Source organism: Ursus arctos, unplaced genomic scaffold (assembly GCF_023065955.2).
Source record: "Ursus arctos isolate Adak ecotype North America unplaced genomic scaffold, UrsArc2.0 scaffold_2, whole genome shotgun sequence".
Lineage (NCBI taxonomy): Eukaryota > Metazoa > Chordata > Mammalia > Carnivora > Ursidae > Ursus > Ursus arctos.
This window is the reverse complement of record NW_026622874.1, coordinates 38,850,202-38,873,443: the sequence shown is the minus strand read 5'-3', so window position 1 is coordinate 38,873,443 and position 23,242 is coordinate 38,850,202. Positions and strand designations below refer to the sequence as shown.

At 40.4% G+C, this 23,242-nt stretch overlaps 1 protein-coding gene across 7 annotated transcripts in view; it reads right to left on the bottom strand.

The window, feature by feature from the left end:
- The window catches only part of PPP1R12B (protein phosphatase 1 regulatory subunit 12B), a 207,402-nt gene that overhangs the window by 100,260 nt on the left and 83,900 nt on the right, over positions 1–23,242 (bottom strand). For 6 of the 7 annotated variants that reach the window (XM_044377710.3, XM_057315719.1, XM_044377707.3 and 3 more), the window contains exon 13: positions 20,640–20,822. In XM_044377710.3, the coding sequence (XP_044233645.2) occupies positions 20,640–20,822 (183 nt within the window). Of the gene's footprint in view, positions 1–15,494; positions 15,589–20,639; positions 20,823–23,242 lie in introns of those variants that run through there. The other variant, XM_057315720.1, reaches the window with a different exon arrangement.

The window sequence follows — 23,242 nt, the reverse complement described above, 5'->3', positions numbered from 1 at the left end:
AGCTGTTTTTCCTAGAATGATGACAGAATAAAATTTTTGTCTGGAATCTACCAATAGGAAATTAAGTTTTTGAAATAGCTTTAAGGAGTCCTGTATTTAAAATCTGTACCGAAGAGAGAGGGTACTTACATGGTTAGCTTCAAACAGGGAAGGACCATGCTTAGTATGTGTTTTTTTATAGCACTCATGACGCCGTGGTCATTAATTACAGAATATCTAAATGGTCTTATAAGACAGCTTGTCATTCCATGGACTATATCCTATGTATAAGGAAACAGAGACAAAGGTACTCCAGAAAGGCCAAAAAGAACTGCTTCGATATCAATCTGGAAGCACACACAGATAGCTGTAGGGGAGGGGGACAACTTAGAGGATTAGCAGACTCATAAACCCGTGGCTGAAGACTAGGACTTCAAGAAGTCATCTGATCTAATTCCTAGACTTCAGCTAGAGATGACGAATTCCTGTTGTAGAGATGAGTTGATATAACCCTAAGGAAACATTAACATACTTGCCTAAGCTCGCACCGTTGTTCAGCCACAGGCCTAAAGGGACTATAACCGTGGTCTCCTGCTCCAGTATAGCTTTTCTTGGATTACACCACTGAAATGAAAACTGTCTTTCACCCAGCACCGTGGATGGTACCCTAATTATGTGGATTTACGGAGGACATTTCTTTTTCCAAATCTAGCAATATCAGGAATTAGTGGACAAAGATGTCTTGCATTAGACTTTTCCTATCTTCCCCTGATGTTTCCTAAAAGTATGCCATAATCAACACTCTATCTTGGGAAAGAATGATTCTTACATTTTCAGAAGCTACCAACACACTCGCTATAAAGCCGTCATGAACAAAGTACAAGTGACAGGTGATATGAGGGACGAAAGTCTCCTTCAGAGGATGTAGCGGACTCTACAGCTGCCAGGAAACTAGCAGGTAGGTTTGAGTTCAAGTTTCCCTTGCTATTTCTAATTGGGTACGGGATGCTAACACTGTGGTACGGCAGAAAGAACACATACTTGGGTTCTAGTTTCAGTTCCACCATTAACTACTCGTTTGACCTTAAGAGAATCACTTAATTTCTTGTTATCTTAGTTTCTTTACTTACAAAATAAAGGGTAAATCTATAGTTTAAAGTTCCCATGCAGCTTTAAACCCTAGTGAATCCATATTTACGCTGATTCTGGACAAACAGTCTCTAAGTCTCCTCACTAAAATGCCTATTCACTGGTTCTGGTCAAATACTAAATTTCCTATATTCTATAGGTCACTTGCTTTAGTATAGTCCAATGGAACTTTGTACGATAATGGGAAAGTTGCATACCTGCACGGTCCAGTACGGTAGTTGCTGGTCACGTGTGACTACTGAGCACCTAAAATGTGCTAGTGTGACAGAGGAAATGAATTCTTAATCTTATTTAATTTGTAGTGAACCTAAATCTAAATAGCCGCTCGTGGCTACTGGCTACCATATTGGAAAGCACAGCTCCAGAAGTCCTGAGGATCTAATGAAGAGACATTACCACCAAGCTCTTTCCTTCAACCGGAAAAAAACCAGATTCAGCTCATGTAACATCAGCCTAACAGAATGCAGTTTGTCAGCCAGCTAAGTTTAAAACCAAATGATTTTATTTCCAAAGATTAAGTTCCCGTTTTTCTTCTGTACCTCTCAGAGGCATTACCACATTAATTTTGCGTTTCTACATGTGGCGCTTTTAAGTCCTATAATGTAGTGCTGGGGCTCCTCTCTTTTAAGATATTTATAGATACAGCAAATAGGAACAAGCTCGCAGATACAGCACACCTCAGAGCTACTTTTTTCCTAATGGCAGCATTTATTCTCTGCTAACCCCACACGCCTTACCCCGTACCACCGGACTTTCCCTCTGCCCCCTTTACAAAGAGAGCGCCAAGAAAACAGACTGTTACCTCCTCGTGCAGGCCTGCATAGCAGAATGAAGGTCAAAAGATGTGTGGAGACGAGGAGCAAGAAAGGTAAGTGGCTGCTGGGCAAGACTGCAGTCTCAGCACCCGGTCTCCCTTGGAAACTAGAACAGGCTTGCACTTCCACGGCTTTCCAGCAAGCCAGAGGCGAAGCTTGCAATTTGCTAAGAACCTGCTACTAAGAAGGAGGAGGAGAAGGAAGGGGAGGAGAAAAGGCGAGGAAGGCAAAATCTTGGGGCTCGGCAGAGCCAATGCTGCTAATAGTGCCCAAAATACCATTCCATTAGATGCATATTTTATACACTGTACCAAACCAATCGATACTACTTCTCATTTCATAGTGAGGGGAGGGGGAGGAACTCTCCGTGTGAAAGAAGACAGAGCAAGGAAGACGCCGTATTCTTATTCTGGGTTTTATTTCATCTGCCCTTGGGCTATCCTAGTTGCTGCATCTATCCAGTGAGCTGTAAATACTGCCTCACTTGAGGCTCAGGCCCAGCCAACTGGCAAAGGCCAACAATGGTAAAGAGAGACAAAAAAGAACACACGACAGACAAATGCAGGGAAAGTTCCAGATCTGGCAAGTGGGTTAAAGTTAAATACAGGGAGACTGTAAGTACTGCTCAGTCTGATAAGCTACCTACAGATCAGAAAGACTTCCAGATATGATATGTGTCACATATCAGGATATGATCTGATTTCATAGTTTAGGGACAACTGTATTCAAGTGCTCATTTGACATATACTCCTCTCTAATTCAACACTGAGATCAGAGCAAAAGTTTAAGCAAGGAATCAAAGCTACATCTCCACTACGCAGAATAACTATTTAAAAAGGAAGGAGGATTTCCTTCAGCTAAACGAAGCATTTCCTGAATCCCCAAACCAGTAGTTCTCAACAGAGAACTATTTTGTCCCCGGGGGCAACGAACAAAGAATTACCTGGCCCCAAACATCAATACTGCCAAATTTACAAACTTTCTTTGTAAAGGGCCAGACAGCACATCTTCCAGGCTCTGTAAGGCTACAGAACACCCCCACTGTAGTGCCAAAGCAGTCATGGACGATACAGAAACGAAGGGGCAAGGCTGTGTGCCCACTGCTTGCTGTGCTTCAGGGGCAGAGCTGAACAGGTGCAACAGAGACCATGTGGCCCATAAAGCCCGAAACATTTACTATCTGGTCCTTTCCAGAAAAAGTCTGCTGATCCCTGCTCTACCCTCATAAGTTATATAGCACCAAATGACAGCTTAGAGAACCCCTTTTGCTTTACAAACACCCTGAGTCTGGTGTTTCTGTGACCTACCTTTGATAAATACTATATTGCCTCGAATTCTTGTACCTCTGAACATTTGTTCCATTAAAAACACTCCAGCTTCAAGTGCCAAAGCCACTTTCACAAATGACAACGTTTTACTTATTTAGGTCACTCTACAGTGAGTTCATTGGTCAGAACAGGTGTTAGGGATGCCAAGAATGGCAGATTCAGGCACCAAAAGCACAAGTGCAGCTTTATTTCCGTACCCACAGGCTGTACCAACTGGACTTGGCCAACTGTCTCGAACATTTATCACTAACTACAAAATAGACCAGGTCAAATGCAGGACCACCACTTAATTTTTTTTTTAGAAGAAAATTCAAAAAGTCAACACACAAAATATTCATGGAAATAATCCAAATATGAAACAACAGGGGGAACATTCATATGACAGAGTCTATACTGACATTAGTAGACAAACTACAAACTACTACAGATACATAACGTGTAAAATATTAGTATTTCGAACATGTGAAGAACTTACACCAATTTCAAAAAGGACCAAAACCCCCAGAGAAGATAATAACAAAGCATATAATCAGGGAATTCACAAAACAGGAAACCCAAAAAGCCTATAAACATAAAAGAAAGTGTTCAGTTTCACTTAATGATCACGAAATGCAAATTAAAAGAAGGAGAAACCACTTCATCTTCCTTAGCTTCTCAAAAGCAAAAACCACTGACATTATCAAGCATAACATCAGTTGTAAAGATGTAGAAATTCTCATACATTGCTGGTGAGAGTGTAAACAGGAGAGCAATCTGGCATCTTAAGTAAAGAGGTACTCTTTAGATCCAGAAATTCCATTTGAAAATAAATACCCTTGAGAAACTGTTACACATTTAGGTAAGGAAACATGAACAAGAATGTACACAGCAACACAGCAGAATAATTAGTATCAGCAAAAGAGACAGAGAGAGAAAACTGTGGTATATCTACACAATGGACTAAAATGAACATTCAAAATGAACAAAAGAATGCTAAGTAGAAATGGAAGGTTTGAGAATGATCTGTGCAGAATGATAAAATTTATATAAAGAACAAAAACACGTAAAAGTAGTAATATGTGTACATATAAACAGAATATTAACTAATAAAACTTTGCAAATGATACACACCAAATTCAGTATAGTGACTACCTCTAGCTAGGGAGGGAGTCAAGGCGATGAGACGGAGACATACATAGGGGCTTCAACTATGTTTTTAACATTTTATTTAAAAAATATTGAAACTAATATAGCCAAGCCTTAATTGAGCCAGAAAATTGATATGCTGGGCATTTGTAGTATTTAATAATAACATTTTAATAAGAAAAACTACAGTATAATCTCAAAATCAACACAACATATAAAGATGTTAGCAGGGATATTGCTCAATGGTAAGATTATGGATAAACAGTTTATTTACTACTTAAAATATGCACATTGGGGAAAATTTTATAAGATTTAAAACCTTTAAAGATTTTATTTATTTATTTGAGAGCCAGTGTGCATGCGTCAAGTGGGGGCAAGGGCAGAGGGAGAGGGAGAGGGAGAAGCAGACTCTGTGCTGAGTGGTGCAGAGTCCAGCTCGGGGGCTCCATCTCACCACCCTGAGATCCTGACCTGAGCTGAAATCAAGAGTCGGACGCTTAACCGACTGAGCCACCTGGGCGCCCCAAACTTTAAAAACTGATCACTAATACTCAAAGGACTGTTTCAAAGAGTAAGATGTCGTTATATTCCACACTTATAAAAATCCTTTATTATTATATTTGGCAGTGACATAGAAAGGACAGGTACTTTCTAGGATATACTAAAGTAATATAACTATTTCAGGGAAAAAAATGCCCTTTGATCAGTCTTAGGACAGAGAACGAGTGAGAGTTTAGGTTTAAGAAGGTAGAAAAAGGGGCTCTAACTCATTAAGTAGGGAATTAGGAACAGGCCTATGTCAGCACCAGGTGGGTTCTAAGTACTAAGGTCAGTGGACTCATGGAATCCTCTCACCCACTCCAGAACCTGGTCTCCAGCTGCTATAATCACTAGCATGGCCTTCCTTCGGAAAAAGGGGGCATCTGGGAAGTAGGAAAGCACCCAAACCTGTGTTTTTTAACCTTTACTGCACAGTAACCTACTTACGACAACCAGATTTAAGCTGTCATCTCTTCCCAGAAAAAAAAAAAAAAAAGGCAATTAGATCTAACAAAATTTTGCTAACAATTTCAGGGATTTTTGGACTTGCCTGAAGCTTGGGTTAAGAAGAGAAGGGTCTAGAATGGAAGAACTCCTTCAAGACCCCTAAATCAGATTTCTCTTCGGAGAAGGCCTATAAAACAGATTATCTTCCCTATCCAATCACTGCACTTTTCAGATGACAGATTCCTTTAGTGAAGCCTCAGTGGCACTTTTTAAAAGTCAGGCTTCCTGAGATATAATTTACACACAGAAAAATTTGCCCTAAAAAGTATACAGGTCAATGAGTTGTAAGTTTTGACAAGTGCCTACAATCCTGTAACCATCACCACAATCAGGATACAGAACAGTTCCATCCCCCCCAAAATTCCAATGCCCCTTCGTAGTCAATCTCCTCCAAGTAAAAGCCTAAGGAGAATTTTTTGTAATTACACAAAAATCTTTAAAACTCGATACTGAAGGAACGAACTGACTTTGTCATTCACACTGAAAAGTAATAAGTAAACCAGTAACTGCCCTAACCCACTAAATTGGTGTCAGCCGCTATCCTATAGATCGTAACAAAAATGAGCCTGAGAGCTCGTGAAATAAAAGTCCTTATACTCTCTGCACCACCAGCCACCATTCTCTAAGTTTTAGGACGGTGGGGACTATTTTTTGTTATTACATCATTAACATTTACCACTGTGCCTAGCTTACAGTAGGTGCTCCAACATGGTTACTGGACTCAAGGTTATGGAAGAAATTTAGAAGTCAAGTTATTATAGTTTTGCTTAGGGTTGGTCCCAATTACCTATCCATTTGTTTATTTACCATTTTAAAAGTTTCAACGACAGTGTGTTGATCCATTCATTCATTTTCTTCATTCCACTTAACCAACCACTGGCCCATCCTACAGTTTTTTTTTACCTACTCCAGATACTATATTTCAAAATAAAGAAGGACTGATTTCCAGCAGGATCTCGTGAGGAAGTTATACATATAAAGGAGTGATAATTAAAATTTAAGATAAGAAATGCCATGCCATAAAGAGATTGTGCTCTGGATAGGGAACCCAGTACTATCTGAGGGGTGAGAAATAAAACACAGAGGAGGTGATGTGAGCAGAATCTAGAAAGACTGGGAAGAGGCTTTCTAAACCAAGACTGGGGACAGCACTGCTTATGGCACTGTTCTTGGATTTCAGGCAGGAGAGTGAGCTGATCAGATCTGCACTGCAGAGGATGGACTGGTGGGATGGGGCAGGGGAGAAGAAGGCCAAGGGTCCAGCTGGGAGGGCCCAACTTAACAGAGGGCAGTGCGGATGGAGAGGAGAGTGTATAATTGAAGGATTCTTGACAATGAATGATAGGACTTGGTGAGGAGTACATCATTTCTTGGTGGGAAGTAAAAGAGAAGACTTCTAGTTTGATTTCTATGGTTCTCAACTGGGCGACGCTTATGCAGGACCATTAACGAAGACTTTTTAAAATACATGAAAACTGGGGCGCTTGGATGGCTTGGTTGGTTGAGTGTCTGACTCCTGATTTTGACTCAGGCCATGATCTCAGAGTCCTGGGATCTAGCCTTACTCAGGGCTCCTCGCTCAGCCCGGAGTCTGCTTGGGGACTCTTTCCCTTTCACTCTGCCCCTCCCTCCCAACTCACGTGCACGCTCTGTCTCTAAAATAAATAAATAAATCTTAAAGAAATACACGAAAACTAACAGACTTCTCTCTCTCTTCCCAGCATTTTTGGGTCAGAGGGAAAGAAATGGCTTCGTTTGTTTATACACTTTCTATAGAGGACTAGAAAATCCTTAAAAATGCACACTTGTAATAACACTTAAAATCATGAATATTGGGGAAAGGACAACAATGGCCAGAAATGGCTATCGGAAGTCAGGCACTATTCCACGTAAGTCCTTTCCGTGCAGTACCATGAAGCTCAGCAGAGAAGTCTGGGCTAGAAATATAATCCAGTGATAGCTGAGGTGACTGGAGTGGACAAGATTGACTAGAGAGTCCTGAGAAGAGAAAAGAAGGAAGCCTGAGGAACAACATGTAAGGTATTTGCAGAAGAAAAAGAGCTAAAAAAGGACACAAAGAAGGAGCAGTCAGAAAGGACGGAAGTGAGCCAAGAAAGAGTGGTACCTCAGGGGTCAAGGGAGAATGAAGATTTAAGAAGGCAGCAGTCGACGTCATAATGTGCTCCTGGGAGTTCAAGGTAACAGATGAAGTGACTACGGAATCTGATCACGAGGAACACCACAGGGCCCTCTGCTAGAGCAACTTCACTGGACAGGCGAGCGGGGCAGAATTTCTACTTTAATAGGCTGAGAGGGAACAGGAGGCTAGGAGTTAGATAAAGTGACATAAGGGCTTTTCCAAGAGAAACAGCAAAGACAGAGTGACACAGGGTGACCCCAGAGGGCAGTGCAGCCCCAAAGGTAAGTCCATTAAGACGGGAGAGACAAGCACCTGTCAAGGACGAACAAAATCTTTGTGCAGGAGTATTTTTGTCATAGATACAGCTAAGCTCGCAGCTCTGGTTCCCATTACTTACGAATTCTGTGTGCCAAACATACTTTTAAACACTATAAGCTTCATTATAAAGGAATGTAGTTCTTAAGGATCCTTGAGCTATTACTATATTTTATTTACATGGCAATGAGCAGTGAGCCACTTTCAGCACAAGTGCACCAGATTTGTGAATCACATTCAATTTCCCTTTTTCAGGTTAGAAGACTAAGATTTATTCAGAGAAAACAATTTAAAGAGCTGGGTCATTATACTACCTAGAATTAGCTAAGAGACTCTGGGGAAGAGGGGAAAAAGTAGTTTAAAGACAGAAACAATGAATCATTCAGGTAATTGCTGTCATCCAATCCCAATTTTTAAATATTTCTTAAAATAGAAATAAGCCTGCGCATGGCTCTGGAATTCTCCCAAAAGTAAACTTCTCATATCTAGCATCCTCACAAAACACTGAACAAGCCAGTGAACGTACAAAACAACTTCTCATTTGTTTCCCCAAAACCCTTATTTCCTATTTCGATTTCAGACAGGATAGAAAGTGTTCGATTTGCTTTATTTTCAGAAGTGGTATCTCTCAAGACAAATATTCATTTCCTAGAAGTTCTGTCTTCCCTTCAAAAAAATATCAAGATATTCTAAGCACTCTGCTCATTGCTACCTTATGGTATAGAACGGTCCAACTAAGACTTGGGCCTGGTACACACCTGCTCAATGGTGTACAGCAAGCACTGACTTTAAAGTCCAAAAGGTCTGGTTTTGAATCCTGGTTTTGCCATTTACTAGCTCTGTGACTGTGGGCAGGTTCCATAATCTATCTGAGCCTTAATTTTCTTATATCTTTTAAGAAAACAGTATTACTTATCTCACAAAGTTGTGAGGATTAAATGCATCTAAGAGGGTACCAGCATATAACATAACAAGCTTCCAAAAATATGAACTCTCTTACCCCATTTAAACCTTTCATATATTTGAAAGCCAACTCAAATTCTATCTTCATTGGCTTCATGAAGCCCTTTCTAACCTCTCCATCCTACATCATTCACCTTCTTCTCTGAACTCCTACTATGCCTGAACACAAGTTTGCACTCAGGGATATACAGCTCCTTAACGTATACTCTGGGTTTACTATGTGTACATCTGGTGTCTCTGATCTTCAGGGCTCCACCTAGGACACATCCCATTCTTAATATATTCAGCACAATACTGAGCACAGAAATGGTCAGATGGTCATCCAAGCCTTAGAATCGGGTGATTTTAGAATCCAATACTACCTACAAGTCTCCTACTACCTACTGATCTCCACTGATCAGCCAATTAAGACACTGAGACTGAAGAAGTTAAATGGCTTGCTTGAGAGGGGATGCATTGTGTGTTCAGCTGGAGTAAACTGGGTCGCCTGCCTTGCCAGTGAACCAGCACCCCAGCAATGTCCACAAAGGGCCTCCCGGTGCCAGAAAACACCTGCACTCCCTGTATTAAAACACTTCACACAGAACGGGGTAACTATGCTTATCTGCAAACTGACCCAAACACAAAATAAGGTCTTTGGGCACCTTACATGAATTCGATCAACTGACGTTCTTCTGCTGCCACCTTCTGGACAGAGTGTATTACTACATGGGTGCTCATTTTCAGATAATTTTCTTCAATAAACATTTACCCAACGCCTACTATGTATTAGGCTCTGCGGTTTGCAGAAAACCCAATTTAAAAAAAAAGCACTCTCAAGAAGCTCACAATGTAGTAATGAGGAGAGACAACACTATAATTTAATTAATTAGTTAAACCAGTCCTAAGAAAAATGCTACCCAAGAACACTGAGGCGATTGTACTGATTGCAGCCTGGAGCTGGGGAAGCAGGGTAGCCAGTGGTGGGGGTTCACCTGCAGGAGTTCTTATGGTATGGATAGAATTCTCTTCAGCAGGGAAGGTGACAGAAGGCCATTCCAGAAAGAAAGTCAAGCACAAAGAGGGTCATAAAACCAAAACATGTTCAGGAATTAGCCCGAGTTTTCTACCTGAGCACATGAAGTGATGTGACGCCAGAGACACAAAGCACAAGAAGAGGAGCAGAGAGGGACAGAGGAGAGCAGAGAGGGACAGAAGAGAAGAGCAGAAGTCTAACTCTGGACAAGCAGAGCTCAGAGTCTAGTGAGTGGTCTCTCTATGGGGCTGAAATGACTACCCATCCGCAGAACCCTCTGCACGGCCTGACGCAGCATGATTTTGAATTTGGTCTAGAAACTGGTCCTCTGAGCATAAAAGATCACTTGGGCAACTTCTCCTCTTGTAGGAATGGGAAAACATTTACTTCCGTGAAGATTCAATGAGACTGTATAGTTTGTAGCATGAAAACAGCTCAATGAGCTGGTCTTTGCATTTTATAATTTCCTGTTCAAAGGCAGTCTAACCTTTCATTGACCTAAACCAGCTTCTCTCTGCAACAGCCCTATGTATCCAACAATTTTTTGTTTCATTTACTTAAAATATATAATATTTAAGATTTAAAAAGGTATAAAGAATAGAGCCACCAGGGGCGCCTTCAGCTCAGGCTGCGCTCTTAGGGTCGTGGGATCGAGTCCCATGTCAGGCCCTGCGCTCAGCGAGGTGTCTGCTTAAGACTCTCTCTCTCTGGGGCACCTGGGTGGCTCAGTCATTAAGCATCTGCCTTTGGCTCAGGTCATGATCCCAGCATTCTGGGATCGAGCCCTGAGCCCGACGTTGGGCTCCCTGCTCAGCGGGAAGCCTGCTTCTCCCTCTCCCACTCCCCCTGCTTGTGTTCCCACTCTGGCTGCTTCTCTCTCTGTCAAATAAATAAATAAAATCTTAAAAAAAAAAAATACAACCACCACCTATCATCCAACTTAAGAATACAGTACTGGTATCAGTTTCCTCTTGAAAAGAAACATGTCTCTACTTCCTGAAATTCTTAACTGTCTTCTGCCACTCTAACCTCTTGGGTGGGAGCCTTAAGTCAGTGTACACGGCTAAATTCTTTAGGAATAGGAAGAAACACCAGAGAAGTTCTAAACCGGTTATTCTGAACACTGTACATATTATTCTTAAACATCCACCCACTCCCCCTACTCCCAACCACGCCACCACCAAAACAATGTCTGCAGGCAAGTCAGCTTCCAAAGGACCATCAGGAAGAGAAGAGGACCGAGAGTGGAAACACACATCTAGGACATCCAAACCATCAAGCAAAGAAATTTTACCTGCTGCTTCTGCTATTCCATGCCCACTCCCGATGTCTCAACTCAGCACACCGAGTTAGCTCCCAAACACAGAAGGTGCTAGTAAATGATGGCAGGGGCTTGATTCAATTCCCCAGAACCAAAGATCAACTTCCTGTGCCTCGGATTTCCATAAAACCAGGAACAGTAAGGAACTCCACTGCCAGATCAAATCGTTCTAGGCGAGAGCAGGTCAAGCCACCTCAGACACACCTTGCCACACACCTGTGCAGCAGCTTCCCAGAAGCCCAATTTTCAACGAACAGGTGGCCACTCCTCAGACTGTCCTTCCCTAGTAACCCAGTAAACACCAGAGCTCATTTTATGAGATTGTTACAAGTGACTATCTTTTTCTGACATGGGAAAATCAACTGGTAGGAGAGAAAGGGGAGGGGGAGCTTGAGAGAGGACACATTTTGGTCCCTCCCACGTGTCACCAATACTCACAGCTCTGAAAAAAGAACCACTTTATCAGAAGGAGATTAACTGTAAAAACATAGTTGATAAGGGCTTTGAGTAGCAGGTGTTGGGTGACTGCTCACTTCACTCTGAAGTGGTCGGGGAATTGGGATAAAACCACCAGAGGCTCTGCTGCATCAGGGAATGGATTCTAGTCCTTTCTTTGGAATGCATGTGTCCCGAAGGGGTGGGGGAAACATTTTAAACCTCCACTCCTGAACTGTTAAGTGGCGTACTGAGGAATTACGTGACAAATGCCACTGTCTCTGGAAAATGAAATGAGTTTGTGTTTCAATAGCTGTGCTTAGCAACAGAAATACAGGAAAAAGATGACAGACTTGTAAATTCAAGACCTGTAAATCTTTTTGTAGTAACCCCCAGCAGCCACCATCCATGTCTTCTTTCCCAGAACAGTTCAGTGGACCTAAATGGTCTTTGTGTGTTTCTTTTTTTTAAAGATTTTATTTATTCATTCGACAGAGATAGAGACAGCCAGTGAGAGAGGGAACACAAGCAGGGGGAGTGGGAGAGGAAAAAGCAGGCTCATAGCGGAGGAGCCTGATGTGGGGCTCGATCCCACCACGCCGGGATCACGCCCTGAGCCGAAGGCAGACGCTTAACCGCTGTGCCACCCAGGCGCCCCCTTAGTGTTATTTATTTTTTTTTTTTAAAGATTTTATTTATTTATTTGACAGAGAGACAGCCAGCGAGAGAGGGAACACAAGCAGGGGGAGTGGGAGAGGAAGAAGCAGGCTCCCAGTGGAGGAGCCTGATGCGGGGCTCGATCCCATAACACCGGAATCACGCCCTGAGCCGAAGGCAGGCGCTTAACCGCTTAACCGCTGTGCCACCCAGGCGCCCCACCCTTAGTGTTATTTTTAAACAGCTTTCTTGAGATACAATTCACATCCCTAGTTAAGTGTACCATTCCGTGGTTTTTAGTACATTCACAGTTACATAATTATCAGCATCATCAATTTCGAAACATTTTCATCACCCCAAAAAGAAACCACATATGCATTAGCAGTCACTTTCCAGTTCATGTTTTTAAATATAGATCAAATGCATCATTCTCACTGGCTAAACGGGACCACACTGCATCAAATCCAAACCATCATCCCTTGCAAGATGCACTGCCACTTTACCACTGAGAGAGAAAAAGCAGTGCCAATCACACCTGCCTTTCTTCGCCTTTTCAGCATTTCATATAATAGTTACTAAAAGGGATCTTTTAGATTCAGACATATTCTGTAACAGCAATGCACATATCTCAGTGGCAGTTAACAGAACACCTATGACCAAATTCACGCAAGAACGACAACCAACAGTAAGCCATCCTGGTTTCAGAGACATTGAAATGTGAAAAATGTTCACCCTAGAATAACAGTATCAAATATTGCATGCAGGTACGGAGCGTCCCTGGTTACAAAACAACAGAAACTGACCTCACCAACCAGGCAGGAAAGGAATCACATAAACATAATCTATATAAGCTAATAAGCTAACATAATAACTAATCATCTAAGCAACTCAGAAACCCCCCAGAATGGGGGCAGAAAATGTATCTACTGCTTTATACACTTCACTCTCTTCCTGTTCCATAGTCACAGGAAGAGAGAGAACTATCTATCTCAGTAGAGAAAAATGTACTAAGTTCAGCTTTTTTATAGTCTTTTCGATAGGGAAAGAAAATACTTATTTTAGAACCAAAATTGAGAGCGAGTGGAGGAGCTGTGGAATCTCCTTTCTAGAGCCCCTTTTCCAATTGACAACTGCTTGTCTTTAGCTTGGAGACCATGAGATGAGTCAAATGACTTTAAAAAACCATGACTCGGAGTTTAATTACTTGGTTTAAATTTCTAACATTCCAAAGATGATGCCAAATTAATTTGCTGACAGCTTCACATTAGCAGGAATAACTACCTAGCTTATAAGGACCCCAAGGGATTCAAGAAGGTCGATAAGTGTGGTATATATGACTCAGCCAACACTGACCATATCCTGACCAAGCACAGTCGCATGCGGGCTATCTGGGAAAGAGAAACAATTCTAGCTTCTTGTGGAGAAAAACTATTTTAGCCATTTCTATAACGAAAAGAAAGGGCACCAGTAAAAAAAGATGTAAAACTCAGTATTAAGTGGTGGTATTTCGTAATCTAGATTTCATTTCTCCTTGAAGTTGCCTACATTAAAAAAAGAAAGATGTAAAATTCAGGGCTGGCTGAGAGGGAAGAAGCTAGAGGAGAAACAGAGCAAGAGGATCAAAGGCAGACACTATCAGACTCTAATATTAGCCAAGGGAACTGTTTACATTTTGTTTGTTGCTAAGGGAAACTTGGCGCTTTGGAAAATGAACCCAACCACTACACTATTGTGACAGCTGCCGCTTGGCTCTGATACCCTGCAGAGTTATCTGCCAACTGCTTGCCACTTGCCATTTCTGTCCTGCTGTCTGCCAGTCAAAGGAACCCCTTTACAATCAGATGACCCTGTTGGTTTCTGTAATCCTCAGGGGCACTCCAAAGACGGGATGGCGGTGATTATGGTGCCATGAAGGTGGACTGCTGCATGCTGGGCTACCGATTAAGATGGACGGGTCCCTGAATCAAAACCTTTACTCTTAAATCCAAAAGAAGAAATGGTGAGTGAGTGAGTTCAATGACAATGATCTCCACTGTGCCTCTGACTCAAGGTGTGCTATAGGCAAATCACTCCATGCTCTTAGGGCCTCAGCATTTCCATTTGTATAACAGGGAGTTTAACTCCCATTCTTTCCATCACTTAAAGAGAATACCTTTGAACACACTTGGGCTTTTCAGGAAAGCAAACAAGGAATTTTGTAAATCCAAGATCATGCCCCTCTTAAAAGTAATAAACTGTTTCAGAAGTCCTACCCTGAGCTTATGTAGCAAAATCATAAATGATCTAAAATCCTGCAAACCTTGAATCTCTTGACTCTTGTGTGTACTCTTCAGTGACTATGGCCATCTTCACAGACTTATATCATAAGAAAGACTGTTCTTGGAGTTAAAATTTTTTTCAGGCTCTCCTTCCCTGCTCTGCTTATAATGGTAATACTTTATCACTCTGGAACTTTGGAAAATACAGGGAAAAAAAAAAAACCCAAAAGAAAATAAAAAATTACTTGTAATCTGCCCCCCTCTGAAAAATCCAGTGTTAAGAGTTCCATTGTTTGGTATCATAATCAATTTTTTTGTACCTAGCTCTGTCCATTTAGTAATGTATCTGTAGTTAACGTACTGACTAAAGCACACAGGCTGTAAAGCTGAGACCATCATGAGCCAATCGGTATGCACACACCCATCTATCCCTTCTTAGAAAAGAAAAGAAAAGCCAGCAGGTGTGCAGGTTTAACGGTCAGACCCACTCCCCAGTCCATGTGCTCCAATTATACTGCAAATGGAGATTCTTCCTGAGAGATGGCTTTTCCACTGGGTAGGTCTAGCTGTGGCCGGTTTTAAAGCCCCATTTATCCCAGTGCTCACTAATTGTTTCAAATTGGACCTGTGAATGTGAGCCTCAGGCCTCCACCATGGTTCCCAGCAGGAGTCCAAATGCTTCCACAATGAGCTGATTACAGAGAAGCTGAAGCTTCAAGAGAAGAATTAGCACCCAGCATGCTCTTTCAGAAGGAAAATTTCGCTGTTTTCAAAACATGTGATTTTTTTTTCTTTCAGCTTATGTTTGTCTAGAGGGAGAAATTCTAAATGGCTTTAATTCTGTAAAGGCTTAAATGATATGTTTTATTTGATCCAGTCATTCCCCAGCTGAAAATACTTCAGTGGTATTCCATAGCTTTGAAAACAGAAGTTCAAGTTTCTTAGCATAGCACAACAAAAATCTACATGATTTGGCTCCTGCCTACCTCTCTAGCTCCACAATTTCCAAAGTATACCCAGTGGAATACCAGTCTTGGGTTTCTGTGAAAAAAAACAAAACAAAACTATTCGATGGACACAGAAATTTGGAAAATGCTGCAAATTCTAACCACCCCCACACTCCCCTCTCCACACCCAACTCCCCCCACCCACGCCCACCCCCTGAAAGGAAAGATCCTGAGAAGGTTTTTGAGTAATCCTGTTTAACTTCCGTTTAACCCATTCTTTCACAAACTCATTTGCCCACAGGCTGGTTTTTTGTTTTTTTTTAATTCATTTAAATCTAAGATACTTTCAGACACACAACACTGGCCTTGCCTTCTTCCAACTTCAGGCATTCTAAACTTGCTTTTTGAATTTCTTGTGTTCCCTCTAAAATACCATCCTCCTATTACCACTTATAGTTCACTTCTAGCTGCCTTCAAATTTCAACTCCAGTCACCTCCTCTGGCACACCTCTGTCACCTTACTCAGTCTAATTTAGATTCCCCTCCTCTGTGCCCCCATAGCAATCTATACATATCTTTATCAGAGCACTTAACAACTGACTATATTATTTGATTTGCTTGTTTGCCTTCCCACAATAGATAAATTTAAGCTCTCGAGGGCAGGAAAGATGTTTTTCTTTGACCTTGTATCTTTAGTAACTGTGCCCGGCACACGGAAGTCTCTCAATAAATGGTTGTTAGATGCTTTATATATGTGGGTTCCCATTAAAATAGGACTCTATACAGAAACAACACATTTCCAAAATATTTTATTCTAGGCACCACTTCTGATTAATTTGCCATTTTTATAGACGTGTCTATCTTTAATACAACTGGTCACTTCTAATTATTGTCACCAAATTAAATAATAGTTTGAGGTTTCTGTTTTGCATCCAAAAATTCTACCACCTAGTGATCTGCATGTAATACTTCTAAAAGTATCTAAGCATCTGAGAAGCTGTATCTGTTAACTTTTTCTCAGAGGTTCATTTCCTATGTGAGTTTGTCTTTGGTAGGCAACTGTTTTATAGAAATCCTTTGGACCCTGGGTTGTCGATGTGTTTCTTCATGGTAGTTTTAAACTGCTTGTGCCAATGGCCCCAGAGTTTCAAGAGTGCAGACCTAGTTTCTATGTTAAATTCTTGGCTGGGGGTGGAGGCGCGTGGGTGGCGTCCAACCCTTGGTTTCAGCTCAGGTCATGATCTCAGGGTCATTAGATCAAGCCCAGCATTAGGCTCCACACTAAGCATGGTGTCGCCTGAGATTCTCTCTCCCTCCTTCTGGCCCTCCCCACCACACTCTCTCTCTCTCTCTCTCTCTCTCTCTCGAAAAAAAGTAAATAAATCTTAAAAAAAAAAAAATTCTTGGCTTGGGATTTCCACACTATATGGGTAGTAAAAATTTCCCACAAAAGATTTTTCTGTCCCTGTTCAGACCCTTGAATGTGCGCTATCCTCGACACTTCTTTGGGCCATTGACAAAGTACCCTTTTCATAAACTGGGCAGCCTTTTGAGGACTCTAGCTTTATACAGGTTCTTACTTACAGCTCCTAGCCTAGTCAGGTCCAAAACCATGCTTCCTACACCCACGCATGGCATTAAAATCTGAGCCTCCAGACGCTAACCTACTCTAGGGGTCTTACACCAACCCTGGGCTACTCAAACCATTCTGGCTTTTGGATTCTCTTCGTTATTGTCACCTAGCCGTTCCCTTTCACTGTTCTGAACTCAACTATATTTTCCTATACGTTTATAATGAGAAAGGGGTCCTTATAAATCCATCTACCATGTTGCTATGAACCTTTTCCTAATTTTGAGTCCATTGACTTTCTCCATCTCTTTTACTACCACCTCTGCTCAAGCCACTGTTCTTTCTCTATGCACCTTTCTTCTGCAAGGGTGTCCTTACCTGTCATCTCACAACTATTCCTGTCCATCCTTCCCCTGTCCAATTCATATGGAATACTGTAACCAGAGTTTAAAAGCCAGGGTTTTTAAAAATGTAAGTCAGATGTTATCTTTTTGCTTTTTGCATATTTTCTATATGACCCAGCAATTCTACTCCTACATATATACCCAAGAGAAATAAAAACATATGTCCACACAAAAACTCATACATGAATGTTTATAGTAACATTATTCAAAATAGCCAAAAGGTGGAAAGAACCCAAATGTCTACCAACTTATGAATGGCAAACAAAATACAGTATATCCACACAACACAACAGTGTTTGGCCATAAAAAATAATGAAGTGCTGATACATGCTACAACATGGATGAACCTTGAAAACATTATTGTAAGTGAAAGAAGCCAGTCACAAAAGACCACATATTGATTCCATTTATATGAAATGTCCAAAATAGGCAATTCCACAGAAAGAGAAAGTAGATCAGTGGTTGCTAAGGTTGAGGGAATGGAGAGATGATGGGGAGGGAGTGGGGGGAACAATAACTAAAGGTATGGGATTTCTTTTTAAGATGATGAAAATGTTCTAAAATTGACTGTGGTAATCAATGCACATATCTGTGAATATATCAAAAAGGACTGAACTGTATACCTTAAACTATATGGTATATAAATTACATCCTTATAAAGCTGTTAGAAAAAAAAAAATGCTTCCAGTAGGTCATCATGGTTCCTAACATATATATCCAAAATCCTTGCCCCTGGCTGTAAGACTTTGCATTATGTAGCTCCTACTTATTTCTCAAGCTTCACCTTAGACTGCTCTTTCCCTAACTCTCTACACCAAAGCCACAACATCTCTCAAATTCTCCAAAGGACCAAGCACTTTCCCACCTTAGTGGCTTTTCAACAGCCATATTTTCTGCCAGGAATGCTTATCTCCTTCTCCTAGCTATTATTTGTCCTCCACACTTCAAGCACCATACTCTTAAGATAACCTTCTCTGATCCTGCAGGAGAAGGGAAGCCTTCTGTAGGCAGATATTCTGTCATAATAACTCACACTACCTCTTCATAGTATATATCACAATTATTTAGTGTTCGTTTTTCTTCACTACCATATACGTTTCCCAAGGGCTGAGATTGTTTTTCCTGTTCACTCCTGGGTTCATCATAGTACTTTGCAATGGCAAATGCTCAATAAATATTTTGAAAAGAATGAATGCTAGCGACTGAGTCCAACAGCTCTTTATGTAATATCTTCCTATTTATTTATCTTGTGCCATTACCCTATTTAATTTGTCTAATAAAGATTATTTATTATGTAATAAATACCTAATATCTCTGTTTATTATCTTGTGCCATCCTAAAAATGCACTTATCTTGATACATGACATTCACGTAATTCAGTGATATTTTGATTTAATTCTTCTATTCTTACATTTGCTGCTTCATGAGAAATTATGTCCTAGTGATTATATATGGTACGCACTACGTAATCCATAAACATTTGTGGCTTAAGTAAAACTTCTAAAACAAAATTAAAATCTATAGCAGGTGCTATCTTATTGTTTGTAGGTTATAAAAATCCCAGAAGACAGTAATTGTCTCTCTAGATTTCTCTAAATAATGGTGCATGCAACTGAGTATTTAATAATGCAGTTTGATAAAAAGCCTGATTTACCCATCCTTTCAGGGATCATGATCTTAATGATGAAGTTAACTCATTTTACTTGTCTCAGCCCAGAAGGATTTTTTTTTTTAAAAGATTTTATTTATTTATTTATTCAACAGAGATAGAGACAGCCAGCGAGAGAGGGAACACAAGCAGGGGGAGTGGGAGAGGAAGAAGCAGGCTCATAGCGGAGGAGCCTGATGTGGGGCTCGATCCCATAACGCCGGGATCACGCCCTGAGCCGAAGGCAGACGCTTAACTGCTGTGCCACCCAGGCGCCCCCAGAAGGATTTTTTAAAGGGAGTTTTTTTCAGCAAATATTCAGAAAATATTACTTCTGTATTTAGTTCCTAAATGAAACTAATAATACCTAAATTCCAGCTGAGCTATTAAATATATAAACATTAAATATTCACGACTGATTTATTAAAATTTCCTTGGCTGGAAACCAATGAAAAGATGATGTGCTGCAACCTGTTAGCCCAGAAAACCAACTCTCTTCTATTTTTATATAAAGAAATGAAAAAAGGAAAGGAAGGAATGAAAGGAAGGAAAAGAGAGGAAGAAGAAAAACACTATTTTTCAACTCAGTTAACATCTCCCTTCCACTTCTCAAAATTCCAGTTTTAGAACTGTCTTTATAATAAACATCTAAAAAGTTTAATTCATTATATCTTGTAGATGATAAGACTTCTTGACTTACTACACATATACACACACTCACAAACCTAAAATCTTCTTCCTTTGGATATTCAAAAGAAAATGAAGCCAGACTGAAATCTAAATTTTGATAAGATTTCATTTCTTTTTCTAGTCTTAAAAAGGGGATAAGTATGGCTTTGGTTTTTAAGTAGATCTGAAACAGCCAAATGGAGTACATTCTATTTTTTACACTTTTTCAAGTGGGAGAAAATGTCCCATTCTTCTTGGTCACATCTCCCAACATCTCCTAATACTGACAATCAAAAAGTTCTTCTTAGCTTCTACCTTAAATCTCTCCTGTGCCAATTCAATGACTGCTCTCTCATAATTTTTCTCTAAAGAAACTGTATAGTAACCAGTCACTATCTGTCTACCATATCATCATATACTATCCAGTTCCTTTTCTGGTATTCTTCAATTAATTAAAATGATATCCTAGCTTTATTTCTCTGAGCCTTTTTCATAATACTGCTTTTCTTTGCTGCCAGAGAAGTCTCACGCACTCCTCAGAACAAAAGAAAAGATCCTTCTCTGTGCTTCAGGTTCTCCGTTACAAAATGGGGAAATAATTCCTGACCCTGATTTCTTTTATAAGACAAATAGTAAAAAGATATGCCTATACAGAATAAGTATCTCTGTTAAACAATCAGAAATAATTAAGATCTCCGTCAAAAATCTCCCAGAGGCAAAATAGAAAACCCAAAGTGTAATATAAAGACCTACTTTCACAAATGTATTTGGGATTGGGGGAAAGACTTCACACCCACTCCTTTATCTCCGACCTCAAAGCAGAAGCCCGCAAACGGAATCGGTAGAGAACATACCTCCTCCTGTCCCTGGCTTCCACAGAGGAGTCTGTTCCAGGAGTGGAGAGCAGAGTGGCAGCTGTAACCCCATTGGCAGTGTTAGGTGGAGGGCGATTAGTGATCACACAGAGCGGGGTGCTAGAAGAGACATTGTCTGCTGTTTTCTCTGCTGTTGAGTCAGCCTGGGATTTGTAAGGAGTCCTGAAATCAAAAACACAAAAACACAAGCAGAAAGAGAATGGTCAGGCATGCTACATAACAAAGCACTAGCACACAGACAGAGGGTTCGAGGTAAGTTTAAGTAGAGAATCTTCTTGCTCAGATTTCGTTTGCTGGTTGGCTGGTTTTTTTAAATTCTGAGCTCTTAAATCTTAGAACAGTATGAGTATACATTTAGTTTGATATCCTCTGCCCAAAGAGTTATATTTCATGAATTTTTTTTTTGCTTGAGATTAAAATTTTTTTTTAAAAAATTAGCTATGGCACAAGGAAGATAGTAACATATGCAAGAATGCTTTAAATGATTCCTGAGTACCATCTGGTCTCCACACACACACACACAGAGGCAGGGCCTCTCCACACACATGAAAACAACACTAAAGTCACTTACGATATTAGTCTCCACCTGCCCCTTAATTCTCGGCAGTGAGTCTGTGGTAGTCCTCAGCCTAGATTAGATGACCATCTTCTTGGATTCCAGAGATATTTGATAAATACAACCTCAGTATGTTTAGTTCTTTCTCACCTAGCTTAGCAATTGCTCTCTATTTAACCAAATGCCTGATTGCCTGTAGTCTTAAGTGCATACATGAGCAAAAGAAACAAAAACTATTAAGATTCTATATGTAACCTTAACTGCAGACTTTCCAGCAGCAAGCTGTATAATTAAACTCATTTACATGAAAACAAGATCTTTGTTTCTTAACAAAGAGTTGAGAGCAACCATTGGCTCTCCACCCAAAAAGCTATCATTTGTGATGTCACAGCTTGTTGCTGGGGTAACAGAGATCCAAAATTGATATTCACAGAGATGGGAAAAGCAATGAAATCAAAAATCTGTTTTTTTTTCATCTACTCACAATTACCAGAAATGCTTATAGAAGTAGCTATAAGCTCATTTTTAAATAATCACATCATTAGAATAAGCTTGAAAGCACTAATCAGATTGTAAAAATCTAAATATGGTACCTAGATGTAAATATAAAAATAGAACAGTTTTGAAGTGGTATCTAAAAAACACAAGCCACTTCTCCAAAAGCAATTAATGACTCAAAAAAAAAAAAAAAAGGTGAAATTAAACTCCTCAAACTTACAAGATATGTATTAGTCTATAGGACATATTAATAAAATCAGCCAGAAACAAAGCTATAAAAAAATCACACTTATCAAAACCTTACCTGCCATTCTTTTTAGGTTAATAACATGTTTTGTTCTCTGTGATTTTTTTCTGCTGTGGAAATGCCAAGGATTTTATTTTACTGAAGTACAGAATAGGACTTATACTATTAATTTGATATGTGGTATAATTTTACAAGTAGAATGTTAGGAGCAGAATAGGAAGGGACACCTGGGTGGCTCAGCCGATTAAACCTCTGCCTTCAGCTCAGGTCATGATCCCAGAGTTCTGGGATCGAGTTCCACCAAGGCTCCTTGCTCAGTGGGGAGCCTGCTGCTCCCCCTGCTTGTGCTCTCTCTCTCTAATAAATAAATAAAACCTTAAAAAAAAAAAAAAAAAAGACTGCCAGAATAGGAAAAGCTCCAGAGCAGGGGTCAGATGCTCTGGAACCATGTGGGGCTACATTTCAACCAAGTTAACCTCTCTAGTCGTCTCTTCGTCTATAAAATGGGTATAATGATACCTTAAAATGCAGGGGTCTTGTGATAATTAAATAAAATAATGTATGAAGAACACTTAGTATCAAGCTCAGAATAAAACATAAGCTCAGTGGAAACAATACAGTGAAATAGGATCTCTGACATGGACAAATCTAGGTTCAAACCCTGTCTCAATTCCTTATTAGATACGTGACCTTGGGCAGATGATTAAGTTTTGGGTCTCAGTTTCTACATCTATAAAATAAAAATGGTACTTCATACACTGGAGGCCTCTTTATAAACAACATATGTGTGCCTGAGACAGCGAGTTGCCTAACCCATATTCATTTTCCTTTTCTTCCTAACAGAACCCATAAATTACTGAGGGCAGCACTGCACCTAGTTAAAAACTCACATTTTCCAAAGTCTCCCTGGCTGCTAGAGGTAGCCAGTGAGACATAAGAAGAAAATTAGTGCTTTGGGGAAAAACCTCCGTTCAGAGGCCTTCCCTCTTTGTGTATTTCCCCCTTTCTTCCTTCTTCCTGCCTAGAATGCAGCCATGACAGCTAGAGCTTCAGCAGCCATTTTGTGCCATGAGGCAACCTGTGGAAATGGAAGCATGGTCTAAGGACTGTGAAGCAGAAAGACAGAAGGATCCAGGGTTCCTTAATGACTCTGAAGCTGTGGTGCCAGCCCTGCCTATTTCTGGACTTCCTTAAGTGAGAGGAAAAAAAAATAAACCTTTATCATATTTTAGCCTCAACTATTTCGATTTACTGTTACATGTGAGTAAACCAATTGCTCAT